This window comes from Ascaphus truei, chromosome 7, assembly GCF_040206685.1.
Source record: "Ascaphus truei isolate aAscTru1 chromosome 7, aAscTru1.hap1, whole genome shotgun sequence".
NCBI lineage: Eukaryota > Metazoa > Chordata > Amphibia > Anura > Ascaphidae > Ascaphus > Ascaphus truei.
This window is the reverse complement of record NC_134489.1, coordinates 72,123,904-72,150,050: the sequence shown is the minus strand read 5'-3', so window position 1 is coordinate 72,150,050 and position 26,147 is coordinate 72,123,904. Positions and strand designations below refer to the sequence as shown.

Genomic DNA, 26,147 nt, shown 5'->3' with positions numbered 1-26,147 from the left:
CGTTCAGCTAATGATATGCAAAAGGTGTGTTCCACCCAACATTGCATATCTACTAAACAGCAGTCAGGTTAATGCAGAGATTTAACCAGAAGCTGGTCATACTAGTGGACAGTCCCCTGGCTACCTTTACAGATCACTTCCAGGTGTGAGCAGAAGAGCTCTAAAGTAGACGGACAGTGGAGCTATCCAGCGTCTGATAGCTCAATGTTAGCGCTGCTGCCCTGAACAGCAGAGGTTGTGGGTTCCAACACTAGTACCCCCTTCTTTACAAGTGGCCTTAGGCTTGTATGAATAGGTCTTACGGAAATATTTTAGGAGGTGTGGGGTGCAAGTCATTTTAATATACTTGGCATTTTGAGCACAAGTGTTTCTCCATATTATTTCGAGGAAGGTTTGAGGACGGACAGACGGACGGACGGACACAATCACCACTCTCCTGCAAAACCCTTATTTTAGTGTCTGGAGAGAGCGAATGCCACCTTTAAGCAAGACCAGCTTAACGCAAGTCATGTTAAGCTAATGCAAGGCAGTGCTAACTTAACATGGCATTAAGCCTATTCTAATGAAAGAACTAAAAGGCTTTCTTTTTTTTTTTTTGCATATGATTAGCTTTGTGGATACCCATTAAACTCAGGGAGTATAACATCTGTTACTCATTTAGGCAACATCACGTTATTAGCCCCAATTTACTAGAGCTCTGTGGTTTTGCCCCCAAGAATTAATTCATAATTCTGCCCTGGATGTTAAATCTAAAGAGTAACTAGTGTTTCTTCTGCATGGATTTCAGAACATTCAGTACAAACGGCATAACATTTGGCAACATACCGATTCTGTTTACTTCCTTTATTAGGAGAGCATTCTAATGTCTACAATCCACAGTAATCTACATATAACGTAGACAGACTTACTGTTTAGCTCTGTTCTTCTGGAAAACCATAAAATAAGCAGTGTTCTAAGGAACCATACTCTGTTATAAAAAATAAAAAAAAAGTATTATCGAAAATATAACAAAAAAATATATATAGTTGTCTCTAGTAAACTGTTATAAGATAAGAAAAAAAATTAAATCCCTCTACTGGATTCCCATCAAATTTCAGAGCACCCATAAAGGTCCCCTCCTTTCCTTTAAAGCTCTCCACTTATCTTCTTCTTCCTACATATCAGCTTTGATCTCTCGTTATGCCCCTGTTCATCTCCTGCGTTCTACAAATAAAAACCTGTCTTATTCCCACCCCCATCACCTCTACTGCTCTCTCACCTTAAAGCTTTTTCCCCTCACTGCCCCTTACCTGTGGAACTCCCTGACACTCTGTACACGCTAAGCACCCCACTCCCCGCATTTAAGTCAAACCTAAGACTCCTCTTAAATGAAGCATTTTAATAGCTTCGACTGGTGGCTACTGTTCGACACTCAGTGTCTCTCCTACCGACCATTGTGATCAAGCACTGCTATCTCTACTGAACTTACACCCTCACCTGCTGTCTCCAAGTCTCCCAACATAGCACTTTGATTGTAAGCTCTTCGGGGTACAGATTTCTTTTACAACTGTCCGATTTTATTTGTTGAACTTATTGTATTATAATTCCCTGAACTGTAGTGTCTGTTTTAAAGCCCCATGAGCATTGTGCGGGCTACATAAAGATCTACATACAGATACAAATTAGTCAGAGACTTACATAAAGTAGATGATCATAAGATCAGAGAACTAAATCTTGCACTTATGCAGAAAGACTGGCATGTCCTCACTGACAGCATTGTAGCCATTTAACCCTTTAGTCGAAAAATTTGAACGGCAGCCAATCTTTAGTTAATTCCTCAAGATCTTAAATCTGCATGATGTGATTTATTCCAAATGAGAACAGGGTACATGTATTGAAATAGGATTATAAATATGTATCAGGTTCACAAACATTACATTCCCAAGGACAGAAAATCTCCCTGTGATTATGTTATGAAGTACAAGAACCATTTATTTAGCTTATCTTTATAATTTGCCAGACAGCCATGTGTGGTCCTACAAACCATTGAGCAAATTCAATTTAAATGTTGTTGATACCCAAATTGTTTTTTATTTTATTATACTATTTACCTAGATGGTTATTACCCAAGCAGCAAGGATTCATCTTTACCTTCTCGTCCTAGTTTTTGTGTAGCCCCAGAGAAATGCTTTTTAGCCATAACTAAATAAACACATGTTCCAAATCTTTCCTTATACTTGCACATATAAACCTAAAATTTAATTTAATTTGCTTTTTATTGTTACATAACCACCCTATTGCTGATGCCACCATTTATATTAGCATTTTAGTCTGCTTGGTCAGCTGCATAATTATTTCATGCTTCTAGTTGGAGTTACAGTACTAGAGAATGAAATACAACTGTACTTTTACATTTGTCTTTAATTTAATAATGTCTAGTAAAATTCATAAGTGACATCCAGGGATAAGACAACTGATTCAAACAGTCCTCTATCTAGCACTAAACAAAAACACAAGTGTTGAGATAAATTCCATCAAATGTTTTTGACACGTACGGTTCAAGATTTAAGGGGTTTATAGAACAGCGGTGCGCAAACTGGTGGGAGCGCGCGGCAGTTATAGAGGTCCCGCGCTCTCCAACCAGGCATTTAAAATAAATGCCATGGGACTGCGCGAGGCCTCTACAATACACTTACAGCGACGCGTCGTCCTGGTAACCCGGTGTCGGGTGTGCGCACGGGGAAAAGTTTGCCCACCCCTGCTCTAGAACATTATTTTCCCCAACAAATACTTCCATTCAATACAATTCAAAACCATGTTACAGTGCTTTATAAGGGTTTAGGACTTCGCCAATGAAACAAAAAGAACTTCAATAACACAATGTAATAGAATTTAACTTACAATACTGGAAACAGGAACAGTGGAAGCATCATGAGGAATCGTGCTGGCCATTTCTCTGGGAAGTACCAGAAATATAGAATTATAAGTGAGAGGAGGTAAAGAATGGAGGAATAGAGGAGCAATCTCCCAACCCAAATCTTCCTCAGCTTCTGATTTTTCTCACGGAATTCTTCCAAAGACTGAATTTCCTGCAAGAAACGTATTTGGGAGAATTTATTTGCCTGCAAGTATGTAGTAATATAACAGGAAATTAGTATAATTACCGTATTGGTCCGAGTATAGTGCTATGTTTTTTTTCCTAAAAATGTCCTTACGAAAACTGTACTCGTATTATATGCGCAGCCCAACACCTTTTATTTTCCATGTAGAACACCTGCGAAACTTTAGTCGTATTATGTGCGAGGCCGTACTATATTCGGGCCAAAGCGGTATGTGAGATTTTAGATCGTATGCTGAAAACATATTGAAATGTATTTCATAATGCGACTTGCTATAAAGGGTACCAAAAACCATTTCCCAAGTTCTACTGCCGATCCAAAAGCATTATTGGATACTGGCAAGAAAATAAAAAGTTGAATATGGCAGGGACCAATGTGTCTCCGTAGCTCAGAGTATCATGTTTCAGCTTCAGGGGACTGCCACAGATCAAATCTATAAAAAAAAAAAAATTTAAATAAAAAAAATTTAATAATATATATATATATATATATATATATATATATATATATATATATATATATATATATATATATATATATATATATATATATATATATATATATATATATATATATATATATATATATATATATATATACACACACACATTTCTAGTGGTGTTGCTACTGGAATACATTTATGTAATTTATCTATAAAAAGGTATGCAGCTGTTTCTTTACAGCGGTACCTACTGACTGTTTTTACAGGATCGGAACGGGTTTTCCAGTGCTTAATGGTGTTTTATGCAATAGCATCACGTTGTAAATGAGCAACTGATGATTTATAACCAAAATCCGATATCTATGAGCCCCGAGAATTGTTTTTTTTATAAATGTACATATACTTGGAAGCTTAAAAAACCTTTTGTAAACAATTTGTCAGCTACCAGCGATTGTACCTTTAACATACATTTCTATTTCCGGCGATCAAGAAAGACACATTATAAAGAAAAAACAGCAAATACCTTTTCCATTTTATCCAAAACTTCAACAGTGGAGGGCTTTGCCTGTTGATTGTCAAGAAGAAATTTATAAGACTTAGAATAATGTTTACTCAAAATCCAGAACAGCAAACAAATACGGAAAAAGGTAAAATATATAGCATTAAAGCACCGCTATAAAAAGTGTTGTCTACTTTAGTTGGGACATAGATCAATCATTGGTCCTTCAAAATCTAAATTTACCAAGACTCCTCTAAAAAATATATACAAATGCCCCTGTTCAGGAAAGCACCAATTCCACCAGATAAATATAGATAAATGGTGTGTTCACTGTTACAGGAGATAAAGGCAGTGTTACAAACTGTAAACCACTTTAGTATTCATATTACAGTATTTTATGTTTTTAGAACTAGACCACAAACATAAAATGATACAGTATTTTGTAATATAAACCTTTTCCATTCCAAGGTTCCTTATAATTACACTAGAGGAATACATGTATCCACCTTTAGGGTGTAATCCTGCCAGCACATTTTGTATGTTAACCTTTTCGCGATTAACTCAAGTGGAAAATGTAATAGTGATATTATAAACTACAATGGTTAACTTGAGATTCAATCAGCAGCTATGGATAACATATCGACACCTATCCATGAAGTCATATATAAGAAAAACTAACCCCTGTGAGTTTGTAATGCCAGAAGGATTCCCCTATTTCCTGCCTCAATTCCAAATGTCCACTACTCTAGCATCTTCTGTCACTGACAGACTAGCAACATATTAATAACCCGGTTTGTACAAGTGAATGGATCTTTGATTTAATGTTGGAGGATAATCTCATTACATAATAATAATAATAATAATAATAGAGTTGTACTGGATTTAGGCGACTACGGTTTAGTTCTTTAAACAGATTCACACACATTTTTAAACATAATAAAAAGTGTAAATAGGACAGTAGATCATTCCTCAACATGGATTAAAAATTAAAGACACCAAGACACCAAACCTATTTTAAACTTTTTTTTTATACAACTTACATTTTAATAAGTTGGAAAATAAGGCTCAGTAGCAAAAAATAAAAAAAATAAAAATACATTTAAAAATAGGGGGGGGGGTGGAGAGAGAGAAAATATATTTGGACAGAGCAGGTAGGACCAACTTTCGGAATGACTTTAGGAAGGACTCTACATTTCAACAATGCCCATTCTTAACACCTTGTATTATTCCAGTTCTGACAATTTTCTAGTGATGAGGCATGAGCCAGGTATGAACACAAAGTAAATTGTGCAAGTAAAACAGGCCAATGTGTTTTAAGTATGATGGATGTGAATTAAAAGGGATTTTACACCAACTGATTTTACATCGTATTTACCAATTATAACATATTACAATTTTGCCTAGCATTAGATATTGACCCATTGTAAAGAAATGTACTCACCCTCCACCGGGACACGAGAGCCCCCATCTTTCAGATACTGGTAATAGTTACAATTGAAGTTCACAAATGCGTAATGCGTTTCACACAGCTAGAGGCAAAAGACAAATAAGTCAGAAATCTCTTCTTGGGGCAACGTTATCAGTTTAATAAAAGCAATCAGCTGGTTTCATACAAATGATTGTCACTTAGCATGGGTAGTTTCTTTAAACTGCTTATCTGATAGATTAGCACACAATGGCGTTGCTGTTGTAGCTTTGCTATGCAAAGCTTTGCAAATAGATTTGCCAAGAAAAGGTTGTCACGGTAGACCAGGTCTCTTAACACATTTAGACCGGGGATCATATGATTGAGCAAAGCAAGGAGGTGAAAAAAAATTGTAATTTATTCCACGAAAAGACACACAATGTTCCACAATTACAGTCAAAATACACTTACTGGGACGGGACAAACAAAATCATTTGTTTCCAGAATGAAATCTTGAAAAATAAAGTCTGTAGGAGTAATTTCCCAGGAGCGGGGATTACTCACGAAAGCAACATACACTGTTCTCGGTCAGCGGTGCAAGTCGCAGCTGCTGCTTACACCATTCGTTCTTGCAGCTGTTTCTTGGCACTTGGATTCTTCCAAGATTCATCTTATCATCAAGCTTCTAAGTTTCCGATACCCGATGGGCTACAGGAATTCTTATAGGGTTTAGAACCCTATACCTAGTATACCAACGTGCAGCCAATCTCTCAGTGGGAATAACTTTTCCCACCTATCCCGGAGTTACCAATACAGACATACCCCGGTTTAAGGATACTCACTTTAAGTACACTCGCGAGTAAGGACATATCGCCCAATAGGCAAACGGCAGCTCACGCATGCGCCTGTCAGCACGTCCTGAACAGCAATATTGGCTCCCTACCTGTACCGAAGCTGTGCCAAAGCGGGGAGAATATAGAGCCTGTTACAAATGCGTTACTTACATCAGTTATGCACGTATAGGACGATTGCAGTACAGAACATGCATCGATAAGGGGGGGAAAAGGTAGTGCTTCACTTTAAGTACATTTTCGCTTTACATATATGCTCTGGTCCCATTGCGTACGTTAATGCGGGGTATGCCTGTACTTCAGAAACCGGGCAGAGGGGGCTTCTCATTCTGATAAGGGCATGCGCGAACGTAGCAACTTTGCTTCTTCGTATATGAGACCCAGCCCCTCTACCTGTATATCTGGGCTGGCCACCACTTGCCAAACAGCCCAGACTTTACACTAGGATGAGGGTACTTGAGGGACCCCTCCAAACCTAACACCTTAGGGACACTGAGCCCTTTCAACTCTGGGCTTTTACATACATTGTGGTATCAAGCCAGCAGGATGCCTTAGAAGTCCGGAGCTGCACATCCTCAGCTCATTTACAGTGAGTCACTACACTAATACTAAGTGGGGTGTTACAATAAATTAGCGTTTCCCTGTCTCCGGTGTTCTGAATTAATGCCCAATTATTCCCATCATGTTTAATACACTATTTTAGGGGGACTTTCATTCATCAATTTTTATAAAACGCTATAAAAATTAAGTTATGGTCGTTTTCTATGTTTCTCCTTGAACTACGCGCACAGCAAGTTTCAGGGCGCTAGGAGCTTTCTAACCAAAGTTAGCACACAGCCGCTTTTATTATTTAAGCGCTGGATTTGGAAACATTTTTACTCTCACCACCTTATACCTGGTGGGTAAGTGAACCCCTACACTGGGTTCTGGGGGTTTGGGCATATACCGGGGGACCCTGGAATGTGATTTCCCCCTGCCCGATCTTACTGTTCTGGTCTGTGTTGAAGCAGGGAGACCGGGCGGTGAGCCGCTAACTGCTTCCTTGGGAGGATTTTGTCTGGTGGTCTGTGTCTTCATGTCCCCAGGAATCTGGTAGGATTCCTGGGTACCTGTTTCGGGGTAACCAGCAAGTCTAGCCCCCTTATACCCAAACACACCCTGACAACATTTTACCGTAAAATCATCCCTGAAACTCATGCCCTGCAAATCTCCGCTGGTTGGCACTCCTGGAACAGTAAAAACACACATACCAGTACATCTTTATTAAAATACAGTTCACATGCCATAACTGGGTTGCAGAGTTCACACATCAAACTCCCCAACATGGCTCAGGGGCACCCAGCCGGGCATAATACCTTTATTATTGGCCTGGGTACCCCCTCACCGTCACAAAGGTATTAATGAAAGACTGAGGAGAGAAAAGTCACTTTGTAAAAATGAATACTGCTGAATTGCCCATGAGACGCAGAATACGCCACTAATTCTATATTGCAATGGTCAAAGGCAGAGCATTTAAAGACCTGGCTGACATGTACATAAAAAAGATTTTAAATAACAAAAAGGGATGACCTTGGCAAGCTGAACAGACACCCCCCAAATACGACTTTAGAAAAAGTGCTCCATGTAATGCGCAGTAAAACACACTGTACATTTATTTTTTTGACTACCTAGTTTTAGACCTTTAAAAATTAAAACCTAAGTGTTCATATAGCAACTCCTGATGTTTAGCTTTTTCTCCACTACAATAGGCAGCGAAGAGTTGTTTACATGCAGTCTACAAAAGGATCTTATGAGGGCGTGGGGGGGAGAGAGAGAAACAATTAGTTATCTTAATGTTCACAGAGGATGTTATTTAAAGGTCTACTAATGTCATCAAGAAAGAAACGCTAAAACAGCCATTAACATAAGGACTTTTTGTTTTGTTTTTAAGCTGGGGAAAAAAATAGAACTGAAAAGGGGGAAAAAATAGAACTGAAAACAGATATCCCACTGTACATGCTGTGACACATTATTTTTTAAACAAAGCTTACAAAAAGCAGGTGTCGTCGTCATCCCCCCTTTATTTTTTTTTACATTTTCAAGATGCGAATGGCAGCTTCACTATACCTACCTGTACAAACATATCAATACAGCAATTTGCACCAGCAAAAGCAACAGAACCAAGACCAATGTGGCATTACTTATTAGGGAATACAGTATTTTATTCAAAAGGGAAATCATATACAGTATAGATTGTCATAGATTTATAAATGGCACTAGTTTTTAAAGTGTAATTTTTGTCAACTAAAAGGAAGTTATTCTGAATCTAAGGGATATATTCACAAAAGTGTGATACCTTTTCATGCATTACTAGCCATTCAGTTAACAGCAGTTAAGTAACAAAGACTGCTAACCCACTTCCATGTATATACTCGTATATTGCTGTTCAATGCTCTGAAACCAACATTAGTTGACTGCAGGTTTACCACTAGAAACAGTCTCTTGCATACAAGCCAGGGGTGGCCAACTCCAGTCCTCAAGGGCAACCAACAGGTCAGGTTTTCAGGAAATACCCGATTCAGCACAGGTGGCACAAACAGTAGCTTAGTCGATGACGGAGCCGTGCTGAAGCAGGGATATCCTGAAAACCTGACCTGTTGATGGCCCTTGAGGACTGGAGTTGGAAACCCCTGATATAAGCACTGGAAAACAGGGACATACGGTTGCACAAAACAAGTCGCCAGGTTATTACAATAGGTAAACTAGGCAAACTAAATGGGACAAAGTATTCTTCTCAGCGGTCAAATTATTTTTATATGTACAGTATGTATTTGGAAAGCTACAGTCCAGCTACACATACTGTACTTCTGTGACTTTATGGTTGTGAACACTTAATTCTTGCTCTACAATAAATTGCCTAATCAGCAGGCAAGTAGAATGTGAACACAGGCCCCAGATCAAAAAAGGATTGGTAAAGTGAAGGAGATAAGTAAATAGAGGTGCAAATGTAAAAACTCCCATTAAATGGTCTTTTTGGAAGAACTTAATGCAACAGAGTTGTATACCAGGGGTGCTCAATTCCAGTCCTCAAGCCCGCCCCCCTCTTCCCCTCCCCTCACAACAGGTCAGGTTTTCTAGATATCCCAGCTTCAGTACATGTGGCTCAATCAGTCCCTGCTTCAGCACAGGTGGCTCTGAGCTGGGGAACTCGAGGACTGGAGTTGAGCACCCCTGTTGTATACCACTAAATAAAGACATCAATGTTACTTAGATTTAGAAGTGTAAAAAGTACCATCAAATGTGTCCTATATGACTGAATGATAATTCAATATCTGCTGTGACATGCAATGTTGAATTACATTTAGGCAACCGAACAACATGCTCAGAGTGGCTACAACATGTAGAGAAAGAAAGAACTGAAGAGCTATGCGTCAGAAGATTCCTCTGATCACAGTGTGGGACTGCAGTCAAAGAAGTCAAGACAGACAGAAAAGGAGAGATGGGGAAAAGGATGCTGAAAGATACAGGGGTATGCACTTTGAAGCATAGGAGAAGGAAATACATGAAAGTAGTGAGGAATAGAGAAAGTGGTGCAAAATAATCATTACATATTTCCATGTTAACAAGAATGCCAGGCTATAGACAACATTCCATACTGAAGTATAACTGGAAGAGTCAATCTGGTGGGCAGCAATGTTTAATCCCTTTGCTGCCAAGAGTCAAAGGTGCCTTGCAGGTCCTTCTGGCATCAAAGGAGTGAGTCCTTACAGCAGGCAGATTTACTCCTTTAAATTTATTTTTACATACTAGTTAAACTAACTTAACCACATCCTTACTGAATAGAAAGTGGTTCATTAAAGCCTCAAAAACATGTAGCGCTGTGTGCTTGTTTTATTACAGTATTGAAGTTGGTTGCCAGAGCTGAATTGTGTTCATTTCAGCTCCCGGCACTCCCAGCTTCCAGAGATACGCACCTCCGTAGGGGGTGCAAGCCAGGGAACTTGTGCCCAACGAAATGGTGGCTTAAATATCCGGCAGGCAAATAAGGAGCCGTGACGTCATCCCTTGCGACATCCTATTGGCCCGCCTGACCTGGACATTTAAACTCCACAGAGATATACCCAACACACAGGCAACTCTCTCTGGAAGCAGGTGGTGTCCGGAGCGGAAATTAACACGGTTCAGCTCCGAAGACACCCAGCTTCAACCCTGTAAAAAAAATATATATATATATATATGTTTTCTTAATTCGTGCAGTGCTACATGTTTTGATGCTTTAATGCCCTAGTCAAAAAAATGTTTTAAACCACTGCAGTAAGTAAACAGGAGATATTTCATTGGCCTTAACGTTTTACTCTTTACTTGTCAGTCATTGTGCGTTACATTGATTCTATTAGATGTACATTAGCACAAGGATAAGTATCCAGTTTTACTGTGAAATCACAAACCCTGTATTGATATATGGTTAACAGTAAGGGGACTGAAAGCAAAACATGAAATATGGTTCCATTAGTGACAAGAAACCAAAACTTGATACCTTAATCCGTATGAGAGGTCCCAAAGATCTTCCAATATCATTTGCGAAACAGAAGGTTACCAACAGAAAATGGGCAAGTTTCAAAACCAGTGATTCTCAACCAGGGTGTTATGAAACCCTGGCATGTAACAATTCCAAGCCAGGCACCCCCCATAAAGTGCACTACTAAAAAATATAATAAATGGGAACAGTGCATTTCAATTTGCCGTAAAAACAATTAAAATATCTAAAAATGATTTAGATTAGCTTAATTAGAAAACCATGGCATAAAATAAATTGCCCCTTTTTAAAAAAAAAATTAAAAATTAAAGCTACTGTCCTAAACCATAATGAATTACTTCCAAGAACCGCTGGCCAGATGTACCAAGCTACAAAAATCAGTGACCAAGCCACTGCTTAGTAAATATTGGCCATTATGCTTCAGAAATGTCACTGTTTTGTGAACAGGCAGATTTCATACGAACTGTAATTTCAAGATATTAATAACAAATTGATTTACAGCATGTTTAAGAATAAACAAAGCCAGGTTACAGCATTGAGTAACAGCCACCACAACGTTATTTCCTCATTTTCATTCCAAGGACATACAAAACAAAAACGCCAGCTCCACTTTTATAGTTATTTATTTTAACTTGGGGCAGTGGTTTTCCAACCGCCCCCCTCAGGGTCCCAAGTCAAACAATCAACATCTTATACAAAGTGGTCAAACTGTGATCGTGCTAAGGGGTACTGTTAACGTTGGTTACAAATCGTCTTAAAAAAACAAAAACTGTTTTTATGGCCTGTTAAACCACAGACCAGGCCTAGTTGCAGGTGTTTTATAGGACTGAGGTGCTCGGGTCAGAACCTGGGTTTTAGGAAATCTGGCGTTGCAAATCTTTTGACAGAAATAAACAAAAACACCACTTTTTTGCATCTTGAAAGATTCCTGAAGGGGAACAGCAAACACCAGGGGGTGGTGCTAAAGAAGGTATTCCAAAAAGTTTGAAAATGTAGTAAATGTGAAATATCCTGGGCCCCACAGCAATTCGCAAGCATAGCAAAGATATTTGCAACAGTTGCAATTACACGAATCAAATTATGCCAATCACCGATTAGGTGCACAGGACAGATGTTTCTCACGCAAAAATAGTCTTTAGGCTGTCATATTTCATACCCAGGCATGCATATTATGTTGGAGAAAAAAAAAACACACCAGAGGCAAGTATATATAAAAAGTTTTACAAGTGTAAAAATATATATGTACACCTACAATTAAGTAAATATCAGAAAGTGAGTCGCTAGTCGTCAGGTGCAGCAAGCATCCTGGAATATTCATCAGCGTGGAACACAGTGCCCTGCGCACATGTCCTTCTTGCTCAGTATTGGTATACAACACTACCTGGATGTGACATGAGTTTGTCCCCTGGCTACAGACGGCTCAGCCTGCAAAGCAGGCAAGAGGTGCACCAAGCAAAAAACGGATGTCGCAGCTGGACTGCAACGTGACCGCTATGCGTTTCGCACCAACTGTGCTTCATCAGGTTTCATCTTTACGGCTTGCTGTCCATTTTTATATTCCCCCTCACTTAGTTAACCAATTAGACAATACTTGAACAATTATATATGTATAATTAGACAACATAATAGTCAAATGCAATATATAAATACAAAAATAACATTACGGAAATGTTATAATATCCAATGTTATAAAGTACAAATGTGCAATCATTAAATTACCAATCATGGATGCTACATTAATAATAAAAACTGTTAATAGATCAAACAATAATAATTAGATTTGGTTAATTATTATGAATATCAGAATAGGGGAGGGATATATATATATATAAAATAAATAAATTGGTGATCCAATGCAAATGAGGAAATAATGGGAATGAGGTGAAAAGGAATGGGGAAGGAAAAACGAAAGAAGTAGACTAGCTTGGAGAAGGGAATAAACCATGGCTGAAACAGTAATATCACAAATATATATTTTGAAAAATATGAATACAGGCATACCCCGGTTTAAGGACACTCACTTTAAGTACACTCGCGAGTAAGTACATATCGCTCAATAGGCAAATGTCAGCTCACGCATGCTCCTGTCAGCACCTCCTTAACAGCAATACCGGCTCCCTACGTGTACCGAAGCTGTGCGCAAGCGGGGAGACTATAGCGCCTGTTACAAATGCATTATTTATATCAGTTATGCACGTGTATGACGATTGCCGTACAGTACATGCATGCATCGATAAGTGGAAAAAAGGTAGTGCTTCGCTAAGTAGATTTTCGCTTTACATACATGCTCCGGTCCCATTGCGTACGTTAATGCGGGGTATGCCTGTATACCGCAGTAAAAAGACCTTCACTCAGTATTCATTTTGGATAAGAGGAAAAGATACATAAAGGCAACAAGAGTTACAGAAGTTAATTTCAAAAAGGGAATAAGTTCTACATAGTATTCATCGAGACCCCTTGGAAATGTTTTTTTTAGGGTAAAGATCCAATATTTTTCTCTTTTCAAGATAAAATTATCTCTATTGCCAGCTCTAATATTGGATGGGACTAATTCAATATGGTCTGGGTTACACTGGTGAAATAATTTGAAATGTGTCAATAAATGGGTTCAAGGTTTAGCTCATTCTATTTTAGGAATCTTTCTAATGTTTCTCATGTGTTCCAATATGCAGACTTTGAGATTGCGTTTTGCCTACATATTATAGTCCACAACTACATTGCAAAACGTATACTACAAAGTTAGACTGACAATTAATAATGGGAAATTTGTGACCAGTAACTTGGGATATTACCGATTTAGATTGAGCCGTCTGTTAAAACACTTTCCATTTGTTACATCTATGGTTACCTTTTATTCCCATAATGACTCAAATCTACCTTTTAGATTTTCTGTGCCGAGCAGACGGGGGTGCTAATATATGAGGGTTTGTGTCCGGTTGAATACTACTTTTGCTGATAAAGTGTGGTTTAGAATTGGGTCCATATGGAAAATGTACCAGTGCTTTGTAAACGCCTGTTTAATAGATTTGTGTAATTTATTGGAATGTGTGATAAATAATGGTATTTGACCCTTGGTGGTTTTGCCGCTATCAAAATTAGTTTGAGAGGTTCCTGTATTGTCAATCTCGCTACTGGTCATATGTTTTTGTTTGATATTGAATCCAAGAAATTGTGAAAAAGATTGGAGCACAGCATGCAAAAACCTGGGGCTAGGCACGATAATGAAGGATTAAAAATGATTGAAAAAAACTTTATTTGGATGGTGACAGCATGGATAAATACAGGTGAGTCACTGACACGTTCCATGCTCACGGTGTTGTCAGTCACACTCTTTGACAAAGCGCCGTGAGCATGAAACGCGTCAGAGTGACTCACCTGCATTTACCAATGCGGTCACCAACCAAATAAAGTTGTTTTTAATCATTCATTATTGCTTAGCCCCATGTTTTTGCATGCTGTGCTCCAATTTTTTCACCATTTCATGGATTCTTCATCTTACTACCACAGTTGGAAGCACGCACCAGAAGATGATTTTCACCAAATTGTGAATACTACCCAGTCATCTAAAACATATATATCTGTGACGAAGATTTTGATAGATACGTGTACTGTGCTCTAGAGTCGGTATGCAGAAGAAAAGAAAAAAAAAAAGAACAAACCATAGCTACCCTCTGGGCAGAGATTGGTTCTATTACCCTCCTTTGTCAGGCTTCATATATTCCCACAGTATTTGAGCCTACTTAAATTAGAACCCTCTCAACTCACAGGTGTATGATCTTGTTCATCTTAAAGCAATTGACCAGCTTTACATTCCAGCGTTGTTCTGTATACACTTTGAGCACTGATACTTGAAACTTTGGGGCCTATGCAGTAACTTGCGAGAAGGCTGAATTTGGCTGTTTTATTGCGAGATTGGCATGTAGTACTGCACCGACACACTTTATTCGAGCAAATACCCGGTATGTACCTGGCAGATACCTGGAATGTGCCGCTCCTCACCTCTGACAAGCCCCGTTGCATTTGCCTTCCCAGCCTGGGTTCATGCCTGGCTGATGGGCGGCTGATCTGTTAAATGATAATGATTAGGATTTAATAGGCTGCAATGCTTCGCGTGTCTACCAGATGGCATAAATTCATGAATTGTAATGCAGTATATATATATATTTACTGTGCAGTATTGCAGCCAGCGGGAATAAAATGCTTCAATCCCTGCCGGAAAATAACTCAATGCACTCGGGCAGAAAACAGTCACAAAACTCAATACACCCGGGTATACCCGAATTCGTGGGACTAGCCGAGCTCGAATAAAGTGTGTCGCCAGTGTATGCAGTTGATGGCGGTATGTGTGCGAGTTAACTGAAAAACGGCATATGCAATTGTTGCCGGAAATCAAGCGCAGGCGGGGTGGCGAGAATGGCTATTTCTCCATATTAAGCAGCACTCAGAATTCAGTAGATGCCGAGTAAGATCTCGGGGGTGCGCGGGAGAAACTCCTTGCGAGAAAAGCGCCAAAAAGCTGCGGCAATACAAGAAGGCACCAACAAGCAGGCGAGAGCCGAAAATTTCAGCTGCTAGTGACATTGTTGTGTCATTGTACTGTTGCTGCTGGCAGCGCAGCTTCAATTGTATTACATGTCATTCAGAACCTGTTACATGTGTTGTTTATAATAAAATACATTAATGTTAGCCAAAGGTGTCTGTCTTGTGAATGACAAGAAGCAGGTATGTTCCTAAAACTATCTATTGAGGGACAGCGCTGTGAAAGCCTTGCTAATGTCACTAGCAGCAAGAAACACACTGCTGTGAGTAACAGAATGCGTCAAACTATCATGAGGTGATTTTTTCATGTTCAAAAGTTGCCGCCAAATTCTCCTTCAATACAGATACATGTCGTAATCCCCCTCTTGCTGCATGCACGGGTTACAGTACACACAGCAACTCACTGAAATGTACTGTACGCTTTGCAACAGAGTCCAACACACAGACACAAATGTACATGAAATGTCACAAGTCACATGCACACATGTATCACCTCTTCACGTGTCAAAGAACAGAAGACACAACTGTAGCACTGCACCAGGTATGTTTCTAAAAGTATCTAATTAGGGACAGCAGTAAAAGGTTTGCTAATGTCAGTTACAGCAAGACCGTGAGTAACTGAATGCTTTAAGCAAGAAGGAGGTTTTTTTTATTTATGTGCAGAGGTTGACGCCACATTCAAGTGAAATACAGATACATGCAGTCATCCGCCACTGACTGCAGTAACGCGGAGCGCTGCGCCTTGTACTCGCAACATGTGCAACTCACCAATTTCCCTCACAATCGCCATTTACTGCATTTAGCGGCAAATTCCCGGCAAACACAGGAGATGTAAGCGCGCTGCCGACACACACATCGCAAATTGCTGCATAGGCCCCTAAGTTCTACTTCTCGTCTGATATTGGTTGTTCATTCTGAATGTGATAGCAATAAGGTAGCTCATTTTTGAACTTAAAATGTGCAGACTGAATGAGATGATCTTTGTTGTAACCTTTTTTCAAAAACCTGTCTAAGGAATGTGGCTTGTGATACAAATTCTTCTGTGCATTTGCGTTTCAATCTTAAGAACCGGCTATATGGGATATTTTGTATGCATTTTTTTCTCATGATTGCTCGTGGGATGCAAGAATGAGTTGACATTTGTCTTTAAAGTATGTCTTTGTCTGAATTTTGTCCGAGTCGATGTAAATAGCCAGATCTAAAAAACAAAAAAAAAAAAGAGTCAACTTTGCTTTTACTGGTGAACCCGAGTTTGAAATCATTTGTGTTGAGATGAAGCACAATTTCTGTGAATGATTCCTCGTCCCCATCACAAATTATGAGGATGTCTTCGATGCATCTCCTCCACAAAATGAGGATACATCGACTCCCTAAATGTGAAGAAGTAGGCTGTGCATATGAGCCAAGACACATCACTTAGCGAATTCACTATTGTTTTATTGTCTACACTTAGGCCGAGTCCATAGACGGACAGGCCGCGCTGAGCCGTGCGGACGCTCAGCGCTGAACCCCTGCATCCTCAATAAGGATGCCTTGAGAGGGGGCTCACGTGTGCGTCCACAGGCTTTGGCGTTTTCAGCCGAGCGCCAAGCTGTTTTTCAGCGCGCTGTCGGCTGAAAACATCCAATCAGCCTGAAGCAGCGTCAACGTCACGGCGCCGTGACGTTGACATCAGTGCGTCGCGGGCAATTGGCCCAGCGACGTCACTGCCCCGCCTCCAACCACCTCCCCCCGGCTCTCTTCGCGCATGCAAGTCCGTGGAATCGCGCTGACTAATGCAGGCGAGTGTGTCACAGTGTGTCACAGTGTGTCACAGTGTGTCACAGTGTGTCACAGTGTGTCACAGTGTGTCACAGTGTGTCACAGTGTGTCACAGTGTGTCACAGTGTGTCACAGTGTGTCAGTGTGTCACAGTGTGTCACAGTGTGTCACACACACAAAGATTGCAGCAGAAGATCTTCTCCTTCCCCTCAATGTTGTTCTGTAATTCACAACACATGCAAAGCTTCGCAGAGCTCTGAGGGGGGAGGGAGGGAGAAGGAGGAGAGCGGAGGAAGCAGAGTCACGGGCGGAATCGCTGGTTTAGCTGCTGCTTTATGGAGCGTGAGTGCAGGGGGAACGGAGAGATGGGAGGGGGAACGGAGACAGATGGGAGGGCAGAGGGAACAGGGAGATCGAGCGCACCATAATGAAGACAAGCATGAAGGAGGTTGCAGGAGTGTTGAGGTGCGCACGCCGCCCCCTGGTGTCCGTACTCGCGAAGCACGCATACGTACACAGGGGTATGGTGCAACTAAAAATAAATGTACGTAGTTGTGAGTGTACGTAAAGCGGGTGTACGTAAAACGGGGTATGCCTGTAGTGTCTAAAAACTAAGGAAGTGATTTTTAACCAATTGTTTTCCAAAAATAAAAACACAACAGTCAGAAAAATTAGAAGTCAGAATTAATAACAGAAATAGGACGTCCTGGTTGGTTAATTAGCGATTTGCTCATTTTAGTTAAGTGGTATAAAATAGGGAGAGTCAGTGCTTTAATATAGAGAAACTGAAATTCCAACTTGGTTAAAATACCCAAAGTGCCTCATTCAACAAGGATCTCAACTCCTGTTGGATTTCTATTCAGTCTATAATAAAAAATAAAAAAAACTTAGAATCTGATAAAATTCTTATAGCTTCATGACAAAGATCTATCCTGTAATATACCGGTAATCCCTCCCCCTTTATCTGCTTCACGTATTATAATGTTCGAATTGGATCGAAGAGTTTTGAATGCTACCTTTTCCTCAATATTGAGATTTTGACTATTGGAGTTAATTTGTGCAACAAAGTAAAGACATTTTTGCTCTACTAGTTCACCAAATAGTTTCACATAGTGTCCCTTGGAATAATGGGAATAAAATATAGATTTGGGTTTGTAATTGGAATGTACAGTTTGTTGTTCTCCATCTAAAATCAGTAATTCCCTCATAGTAAATCCATCAGGTCAACCAATGCGGTTTGTTCTTAAATTGTTCCAAATGGATTTTCTTGTATGATATATGGGGTAGTTGATATGGCCCCATATTCAATGCTACCAGAAAAAAATGTCTACATAGTTAGTTTTCTGATAAACTTCTGCAAATTTATATACAGGTCAAAACTTTTTGGATTGCTTGTCGGCGCAAAGGATAGTCCTTTCTGAAAGACGTTCATCAAACAATGGTCACATTTAAAAAAATGTGAAATTAAAAATACCATGAGAGATTAATGTTCTTGAATCTGGGTAGGTCTCTTGGATAGGTGGTGTTGCTCCACCTCGCTTTCCCTCCTGACTAATCTTTTCCTTATGTGGGGACTTTGAATATCTAGAGAGATAGGATTTTTTTTTTTATTATTCTAATTTCCTCTTTCTTCTTGAGGCTTATAAAGGGGTTCGAACCTATTTCTCAATAGTATGTGTCTTGATTCATTAGCTCTGTGGGAACCGGAATAAATTGTGTTTCCCTAATTCAGTCTTTATCTTTATAAGAAGATCTATACCTATTTTGTGAGGTATTTCTATCAATGGTGATCCAATCATTTGTTTAATTAGAATTTCTAAATGATAGTTTATATGATGACCGATTAGGTTCTTGTTTTTTATAATGAGACATCTATTGGTATCGTAATGATCTGTGTTTACGTCTGGTTCTGGGTTAAAAAAATTCAGGAGGGAGCGCATGCGCGAGGTTGGAGAGCATGGAGGCATAATTCTATAGCTCTGTGCCCCTCTCCAACAGAAATAAACGGACAGAACGCAATATTGCACCAAATTTCACTGAAAATACCCCATAAGCTGCAAGAAGTCCCCAGGATGTCGAAGAAATCGACGAAGACCCCCGGAAAGCGAGGGCTACCAGAATATTTTAATGAAGGGAAAACCCGCAGGGCAGTGACAGCAATGGCCCCCGCATCGAGGACAGGCTCCGAGTCGGAAGGTGAGGGAAACCCGGACGACCAGGGGCTCCTATCGGCCAGGAGATGTGATATTGAAAGGCTCTATCAGGACCTAAAAGATGTGTTACAAGCTGAAATACGAGCCCTAGCTAAAGAAGTGGGGGGCCTGGGAACCCGGACGCAAGAACTGGAGGTGCGGGTTGACAAGAACACTAAGGCCATTCAAAAAACCTCTAAAGTCACAGCGGATCTGCAATCTCAGATAAATGAACTCCGCGACCGGCAAGAGGACGCGGAGAACAGGGATCGCCGGAACAATGTGCGCCTCCGCGGGATCCCAGAAGACAGAGTGGACTGCGAGGAGTTCGTAGAGCGGTGGTTGGCGCACGTTTGCCCGGAGGCCCCTAAAGATAAATTACTGATGGACCGGTGTCATCGGGCGCTGCGTTCAAAACCCCAACCCAATGAGCTACCAAGGGACATCATAGTGCGTTTACACTATTACCGCACCCGGGAAGAGATTTTGCAGAAATCTAGAAACACGCCTGTCATGGAGTTTGAGGGGGCTAAAATCGCTGTCTTTCAGGACATCTCACCTATCACGCTGGCTCGCCGAAGGGACCTGTGGCCCATCACCAGGGTACTGCGGGAGAAGGCAGTCAGATACCGCTGGACTTTTCCCTTCGGTCTCATGGTGATTCGCAATGGCCGCCCTCTTCACCTAAAAGCCCCTGAGGAGGGAAATAAATTCCTGCAGAAGCTGGGGCTGGGGCCGGCTCCTGGTACCACAGCTGCCGACCCAGACCCCCCAGCGATGGACCCAGCATGGACCACAGTGGGAAGCCCACCCAGAGGAGAGACCGAGTGAAGCGGACTCTGACACCCTACCAGGTCCAAAACCCCGAAGTTGCAAAGTTAAGATGAAATATGTTTTTTTCTTCTTCTCCTGTTGCCCCGTTTAAGTTGCATTAGCCCCGACGCTGACACGGTAGAACCCCGTATGACGGAGACCCCCACGATAAAGATCCCTATAAGAACCGTCTCCGGGTTAAAAGCGAAGCTACAATGCACCCTGGAAAAGAAAAAACAATAGGACTAATTACTCACCTCGTGGCCCAGTCATGGCGCCTAATCCAGCGATGGAAGGTCCCCCAGCGTGAAACGCAGAAGGAGGTCGAGGAGAAGGCGGGAATCCCTCTTCAGGCGGGAAACTAGATCGAGATGGAGGAGCGGCTTCAGAGGCGTCCGCCTCGCAGGTCAGCCCAATCCAAGATGGTGGAGGAGGAACATCGTCACCGGAAGAGGCGGGAGTAACGGCGGCCATCTTACGAGGGGCGGAATTGCCGCGGACAACACAGAGGGACGGCGCAGAGATGCCGTCACAGCCCCTGAGGAGATGGCCACGGGAGAACAGGGGCCACCGGAACTCGGCCGTGTCGGAAGTCAGGAGAGTCTGCGCAGATGTTGCGAACTGGCCCGTATACATCCCCATGAACAGGGAGTGAGACTGAAATAGGGACATGGCGCGAACAGAGACGAGGGGAGTAGTGGCAGACTGCGCCTTCTAATATAGCGAGAGTGGAGGAGGCTAAGAGGAATAGGCATAGGGGGCGGATAGCTGGGTAGAGGAAGGATAGGAAGGGGTAGAAGGGCAAAAGAATAAGAGTGGCAGTAGTGGAAGTTGTAAGATGGAAGGGGGAAGTGATCAGTAGTGGCGAATAAGGTCAGGATAGGTGAAGGCAGGTTGCGAGAAAAGACGGGGGATGTGTACAGAGAGCAGGGCGAGAGTAAGTTAGGAGATGGGAGAGAGGCGGAGGGAGCGAAGAAGCGGAAGTAGTACTGTAAGTGAGAAGGGCGAGTAAGTAAAAAAAGAAAAGACATTACAGAAAGTGTAGTCAGTAGACGGATGAGGTATGTTAAAGAAGGAAGGGGAGCGCAAAGGAACACGGAAAGAAAGAGCCCACAGATGACAGACGGAAGGATAAAAATAGCCGGGGAAATCAGGCGATGAGGGGGGAGGTAAGAAGAGAAGAGATGCAGGCACTGAAGAACTTTCCCAAGCAAGGGTGTTCTTAAAAAGAGGGAGGTAGCACAATCCCATTCCGAAGGCCATGAAAGAAGGGGAAGAGAGAGCTAGGGTAGCTGAATGGGGATAGGTAGCCCCAATAGATACGGAAATAGGGGAGAAAAGCAGTGCCCGAGAACAGGGGCAGGATACCGCTAAGGGGTCGTGTTATAGTTAAAGTTCTAGTTGGGGTTCCACGTTCTGTCTATAGATTCTGTCAGCTAACCGGAGAGGGGGCGGGGGGTTATAACCCGGCCCCGACCTCCGCATGTACTCCAGGTCGGGACTAGCCAGTCTTAGGCTAGTGGTTACCGACGAAGCCCCTTGGGAGGGGGAGGCGGCATGGGAAGGGGAGGGATGCCAAGTGAGAGGGCGGTCGAGCTCCCCCGCCGTTTACCCAAGGGCTAGGATCGCAGGACTAGGGTACTGGTACCTAAGTCATGTGACCATTGTTCTAATATTTGTCTTGTTATGTGTGTATATGTTTCCCTCCCCACCCCCCTTGTGTGTCAGTCCCCCTATCCCCCTAGCTACCGACACAGCTCCGGCGACACTGGAGAGGAGAAGGCCATCTGAAGGCCGGAGACGGAAGCGGCAGGCGCAAAGAACCCACCGGAGACAGCGGCCGTTACACAGCTCACCCACAATATACAGCTCAGATGAGTAATGATATTACTATGGTTTCCCATAATGTGAAGGGTTTTAATAGTCCTACTAAACGGAGAATTGCTTTCAGGGATTACAATCGGCGGAAAGCTGACATTGTCTTCCTACAAGAAACGCATTTTTCCCGTCTAAACCACCCAAAGTTCCTCGATAAAAGTTATAGAACATATTATCTTGCATCCGCAGATGTCAAAAAAAGAGGGGTGGCAATTATTATACATAATAGGCTCGCCTTTACCATAGAGAAACAACATGCTGATATACAGGGTAGATTTCTGATCTTGACGGGCACTATACAAGGCCAGCAAATCACATTAGCAACCATCTACGCCCCTTGTGAACAGGACCCGGTTTTCTTTGAGCAATTTTTTGCTAAACTGTATAAACTAGCTAAGGGCAGTATATTCCTTGCGGGAGATTTAAATCGAACACTGGACCCTGACTTAGACAGATGCACTCAATCTAACGCGGCCCACAGACAGGACTTACTAACAATACGCGACGGCCTCCAGGTTTGCCAGCTGATAGATATGTGGCGGGAGCAACACCCAACTTCCAGGGAATACACCTTTTACTCGCACCCCCATGACAGATATAGCCGCATAGACTACTTCCTAGTATCAAACAGAGTGGTTCCAGTGGTGGGCCATACAGAGATCCACGAGATCTCGTGGTCCGACCACGCACCTATTGAGCTGAGGTGCACACTGATAGGGCTCGACAGACCCGGAGCAAACTGGAAGCTCAACGAGCTTCTTCTCAAAGCCCCCGCTACTGAAAGGGCGATACGGGACCGGATAAAGGATTTCTTTAAAGAAAACATAGGAAGCGTACAATCGCAAGCCACACTCTGGGAAGCCCATAAGGCTACTCTCAGAGGATTTCTTATGAATATAGCTGGCAAGAGGAAGCGGGAGAAAACTATTAAAATAAAAGAGCTGCAGGCGAAATTAACACTCCTCACTGCACAGCATTCCGTGGATAAAAACCAGCACACGTGGCAGGAATTGATAGATACTAAGGCGGCCCTTAATCTAGTGTTATCATCCCAGGCCGAGAGGGAGTTGACCTGGTCCAAGCGCAGATTTTATGAAAAAGCCAACAAGCCAGATACCTTACTAGCCAATAAGCTCCGAAACAAGCTTCCAAATTTTAGGATAGCGGCAATTAAAACCCAGCGGGGTGACCTTACCTCCGATCCGAGACAAATAGTGGAAGCATTTAGACAATACTATGCTACACTATACGATGGAGATAAGGTCACCCACAACCAAAAAACATTAGCTACGTTACAGAGGTTTCTAGCTGAGGCACAGCTTCCGACCCTGGGCAGGGTTGAAAGAGAGGCCCTACAGGGTGATTTCACCCTGGAAGAGATTACAGAGGTAATTAAGTCCCTCAAACCAGCGAAGGCTCCAGGCCCTGACGGCTACTCCAATTTGTACTATAAAAAGTTTTGTAAAACGCTAGCCCCACACCTATTGAAATTATTTAATGGGATCCTGGAGGGAGAGCCCTTCCCGGCTCAGATGCTCCAGGCGTCTATCTCAGTGATCCACAAACCCGGTAAGGACCCGGCAGACTGCAAGAGCTACCGGCCAATCTCCCTGATCAATTCGGACCTAAAAATCTTCTCCAAACTGCTAGCAAACAGGGTGGGTAGTGTCCTTCCGGGCTTGATCCATCCGGATCAAGTGGGCTTTATCGCAGGCAGACAGGCAGCAGATAACACCAGGCGGGTAATTGATCTGATAGATTTGGCGAAAAAGAAAAGTATACCGTCAATGGTGTTGAGCCTGGATGCCGAAAAGGCATTCGATCGTATTGATTGGTCCTACTTACGAGAGACGCTTGGAGTGTTTGGGTTCGGGGGCCGCCTCCTGGAGGCAATAATGGCACTCTACGCAGGACCCACAGCTAGGGTAAGACATCAGGGCTTCCCTTCAGAATTATTCAATATTCGCAGTGGGACCCGTCAGGGTTGCCCGCTGTCCCCATTACTTTTTGCTCTCTGTATTGAACCCCTCGCAGCCCATATCAGACTAAGCCCCAATATAACAGGAATCCAACTGGGAGAGCAACATCACAAGGCTGCATTATATGCAGACGACGTGATCCTAACTATCTCTAAACCGTTGACGTCCCTGCCCAATGTCTTTGAGATCCTGAGCACCTTTGGCATGGTCTCAGGGTTCAAAATTAACCAGGCTAAGTCAGAGGCGCTCAATATCAACTTGCCAAAACCAACTGAAAAACTACTGGAACTTAACTTTAATTTTCAATGGCAAACCTCCGCAATCAAATACTTAGGGGTATATATCACCAGGGATTACAATACCTTGTACAAGGCAAATTTCCCCAAGATGATGAAGAAGTTAAAGGAGGATCTCAGGGTTTGGGCGGGTTACGGGATATCTTGGTTTGGCAGGATTAACAGCGTAAAGATGAATCTGTTGCCCAAGCTATTATATCTGTTTCAAACCCTACCAATACCAGTAATTAAATCAGAGATCCAAGCCCTTCAAACTCACATCATACAATTTATTTGGAATAAAAAACGCCCACGAATTGCAAGAAGTCTACTGACAAAACCAGTGACAAAGGGAGGACTATCGGTACCTTGCTTGATGGCGTATTATAAAGCGGCACAATTGACCCAAATCATTCTGTGGCATGCGGACCCCACAAATAGAAGATGGACAGAACTGGAGGGAGAATGCTGTGCGCCAGTTGCACTCCATAACTTGATCTGGCTACCAAAACGATGCAAAAAAGACATTGGAACGCCGCTCTGCGCAGTGGCGAACTCCTTAGCGGTCTGGGAGACATCTAAATTTAAAGCTAACTTAACCACCCCCCACACATTAATGTCCCCCCTATGGGGCAACCCGGACTTTGCTCCGGGGCTGTTGAGCGATAAATTTGTAAAGTGGACGCAGGCAGGGTACAATCGATTAAAAGACCTGGGGGGTAAGGGATCTATCAAGACGTTCGATTGGTTCAAAGAGACATCAAATTTCCCAAATTCAGAACTATTTAGATTCCTCCAGGTCAGGGCATTTTATAACAAATTTCCTGTTCGTCCTGCACGAACTAATTTTGAACAGCTGTGCTCCAGATCAACGGACACACGAGGACTGACATCTCGGATGTACAGGGAGGTAGTCTGTCCGGCTCATATAGACCGCCCCCGACTGCGATACATGCGACAATGGGAGACAGATCTAGGGGATAGTTTAGAGGACGAAGACTGGGACCACATATTGCAAGCTGCCGCAAAGAGCTCAATATGTGTCACGTTGAAGGAGAACGCATATAAGGTCCTAATGCGGTGGTACCATACCCCAGTGAAATTAGCTAAATTTGTCAAGGGTTATTCGCCGCTCTGCCCAAAACAGTGCGGGGAATCGGCTGACCTTAAACACATGCTGTGGTCTTGCCCAAGGGTGGCCCCGATTTGGGAAGCAATTCGAGACTGGCTGCAAGGGATTCTCGAATTAGAGATCCCCCTGGACCCGTGGCTGTTCCTAGTGGGCAGGCGGCCTCAGGAAATGTCTAGAACGACACACAAACTGGTCACGCACTTCGCGACCGCCACCCGGTGTGAGATCGCAGCATTGTGGAAGCAGAATAAGATTCCATCTATCCCCAAAATCAGGAACCGAATTTGGCAAGTGTGCCAGATGGAACAGTTGACGAGTTGGGTCAATGACTCTGGCACCAAATTTCTAAAAGTCTGGAGCCCGTGGCTAGACCAATCCAACATCCCGGGGGTGGACGCCGCTACAATTCTGCATTAATATACACAAATGCGTTCTCCTTGGACGGGACAGACAGGACATTGACGTAAGGATACACTAGGTAGTGCCACCCAGGAGTTACAATAGGCAGTAAGGTCAGCAGTGCCATGAAGTTGTCGCATCGGATCGCAGGAACCCTTGTCCAGAATCCGGCAAGAGCACCCCACCTCCCTCCCCCTCCTACCCTCTGTACCACCCCACCAGTCCAGTGAGTCCAGTATGTCTTGTCCTGCTTCCCTTTATGTCGTTCGTCTGATGCTGTCATTGTTGACGGTTGTTAAAAGTGGAATATCTGTAATGTACGCCTATGGGAGGTGTGTTTCTGTATATCTGATATCCACAAATAAAAA

At 42.5% G+C, this 26,147-nt stretch overlaps 1 protein-coding gene across 1 annotated transcript in view; it reads right to left on the bottom strand.

The window, feature by feature from the left end:
• Positions 1 to 26,147, bottom strand: part of LNPK (lunapark, ER junction formation factor) — a 66,341-nt gene that overhangs the window by 33,689 nt on the left and 6,505 nt on the right. The window contains exons 2-5 of the mRNA XM_075609010.1: positions 5,481 to 5,568; positions 4,064 to 4,105; positions 2,881 to 3,068; positions 909 to 967 (exon numbers count right to left, since the gene is read on the bottom strand). Coding sequence (XP_075465125.1) covers positions 909 to 967; positions 2,881 to 3,068; positions 4,064 to 4,105; positions 5,481 to 5,507 — 316 coding nt within the window. The 5' untranslated portion in view covers positions 5,508 to 5,568. The remainder of the gene's footprint in view (positions 1 to 908; positions 968 to 2,880; positions 3,069 to 4,063; positions 4,106 to 5,480; positions 5,569 to 26,147) is intronic.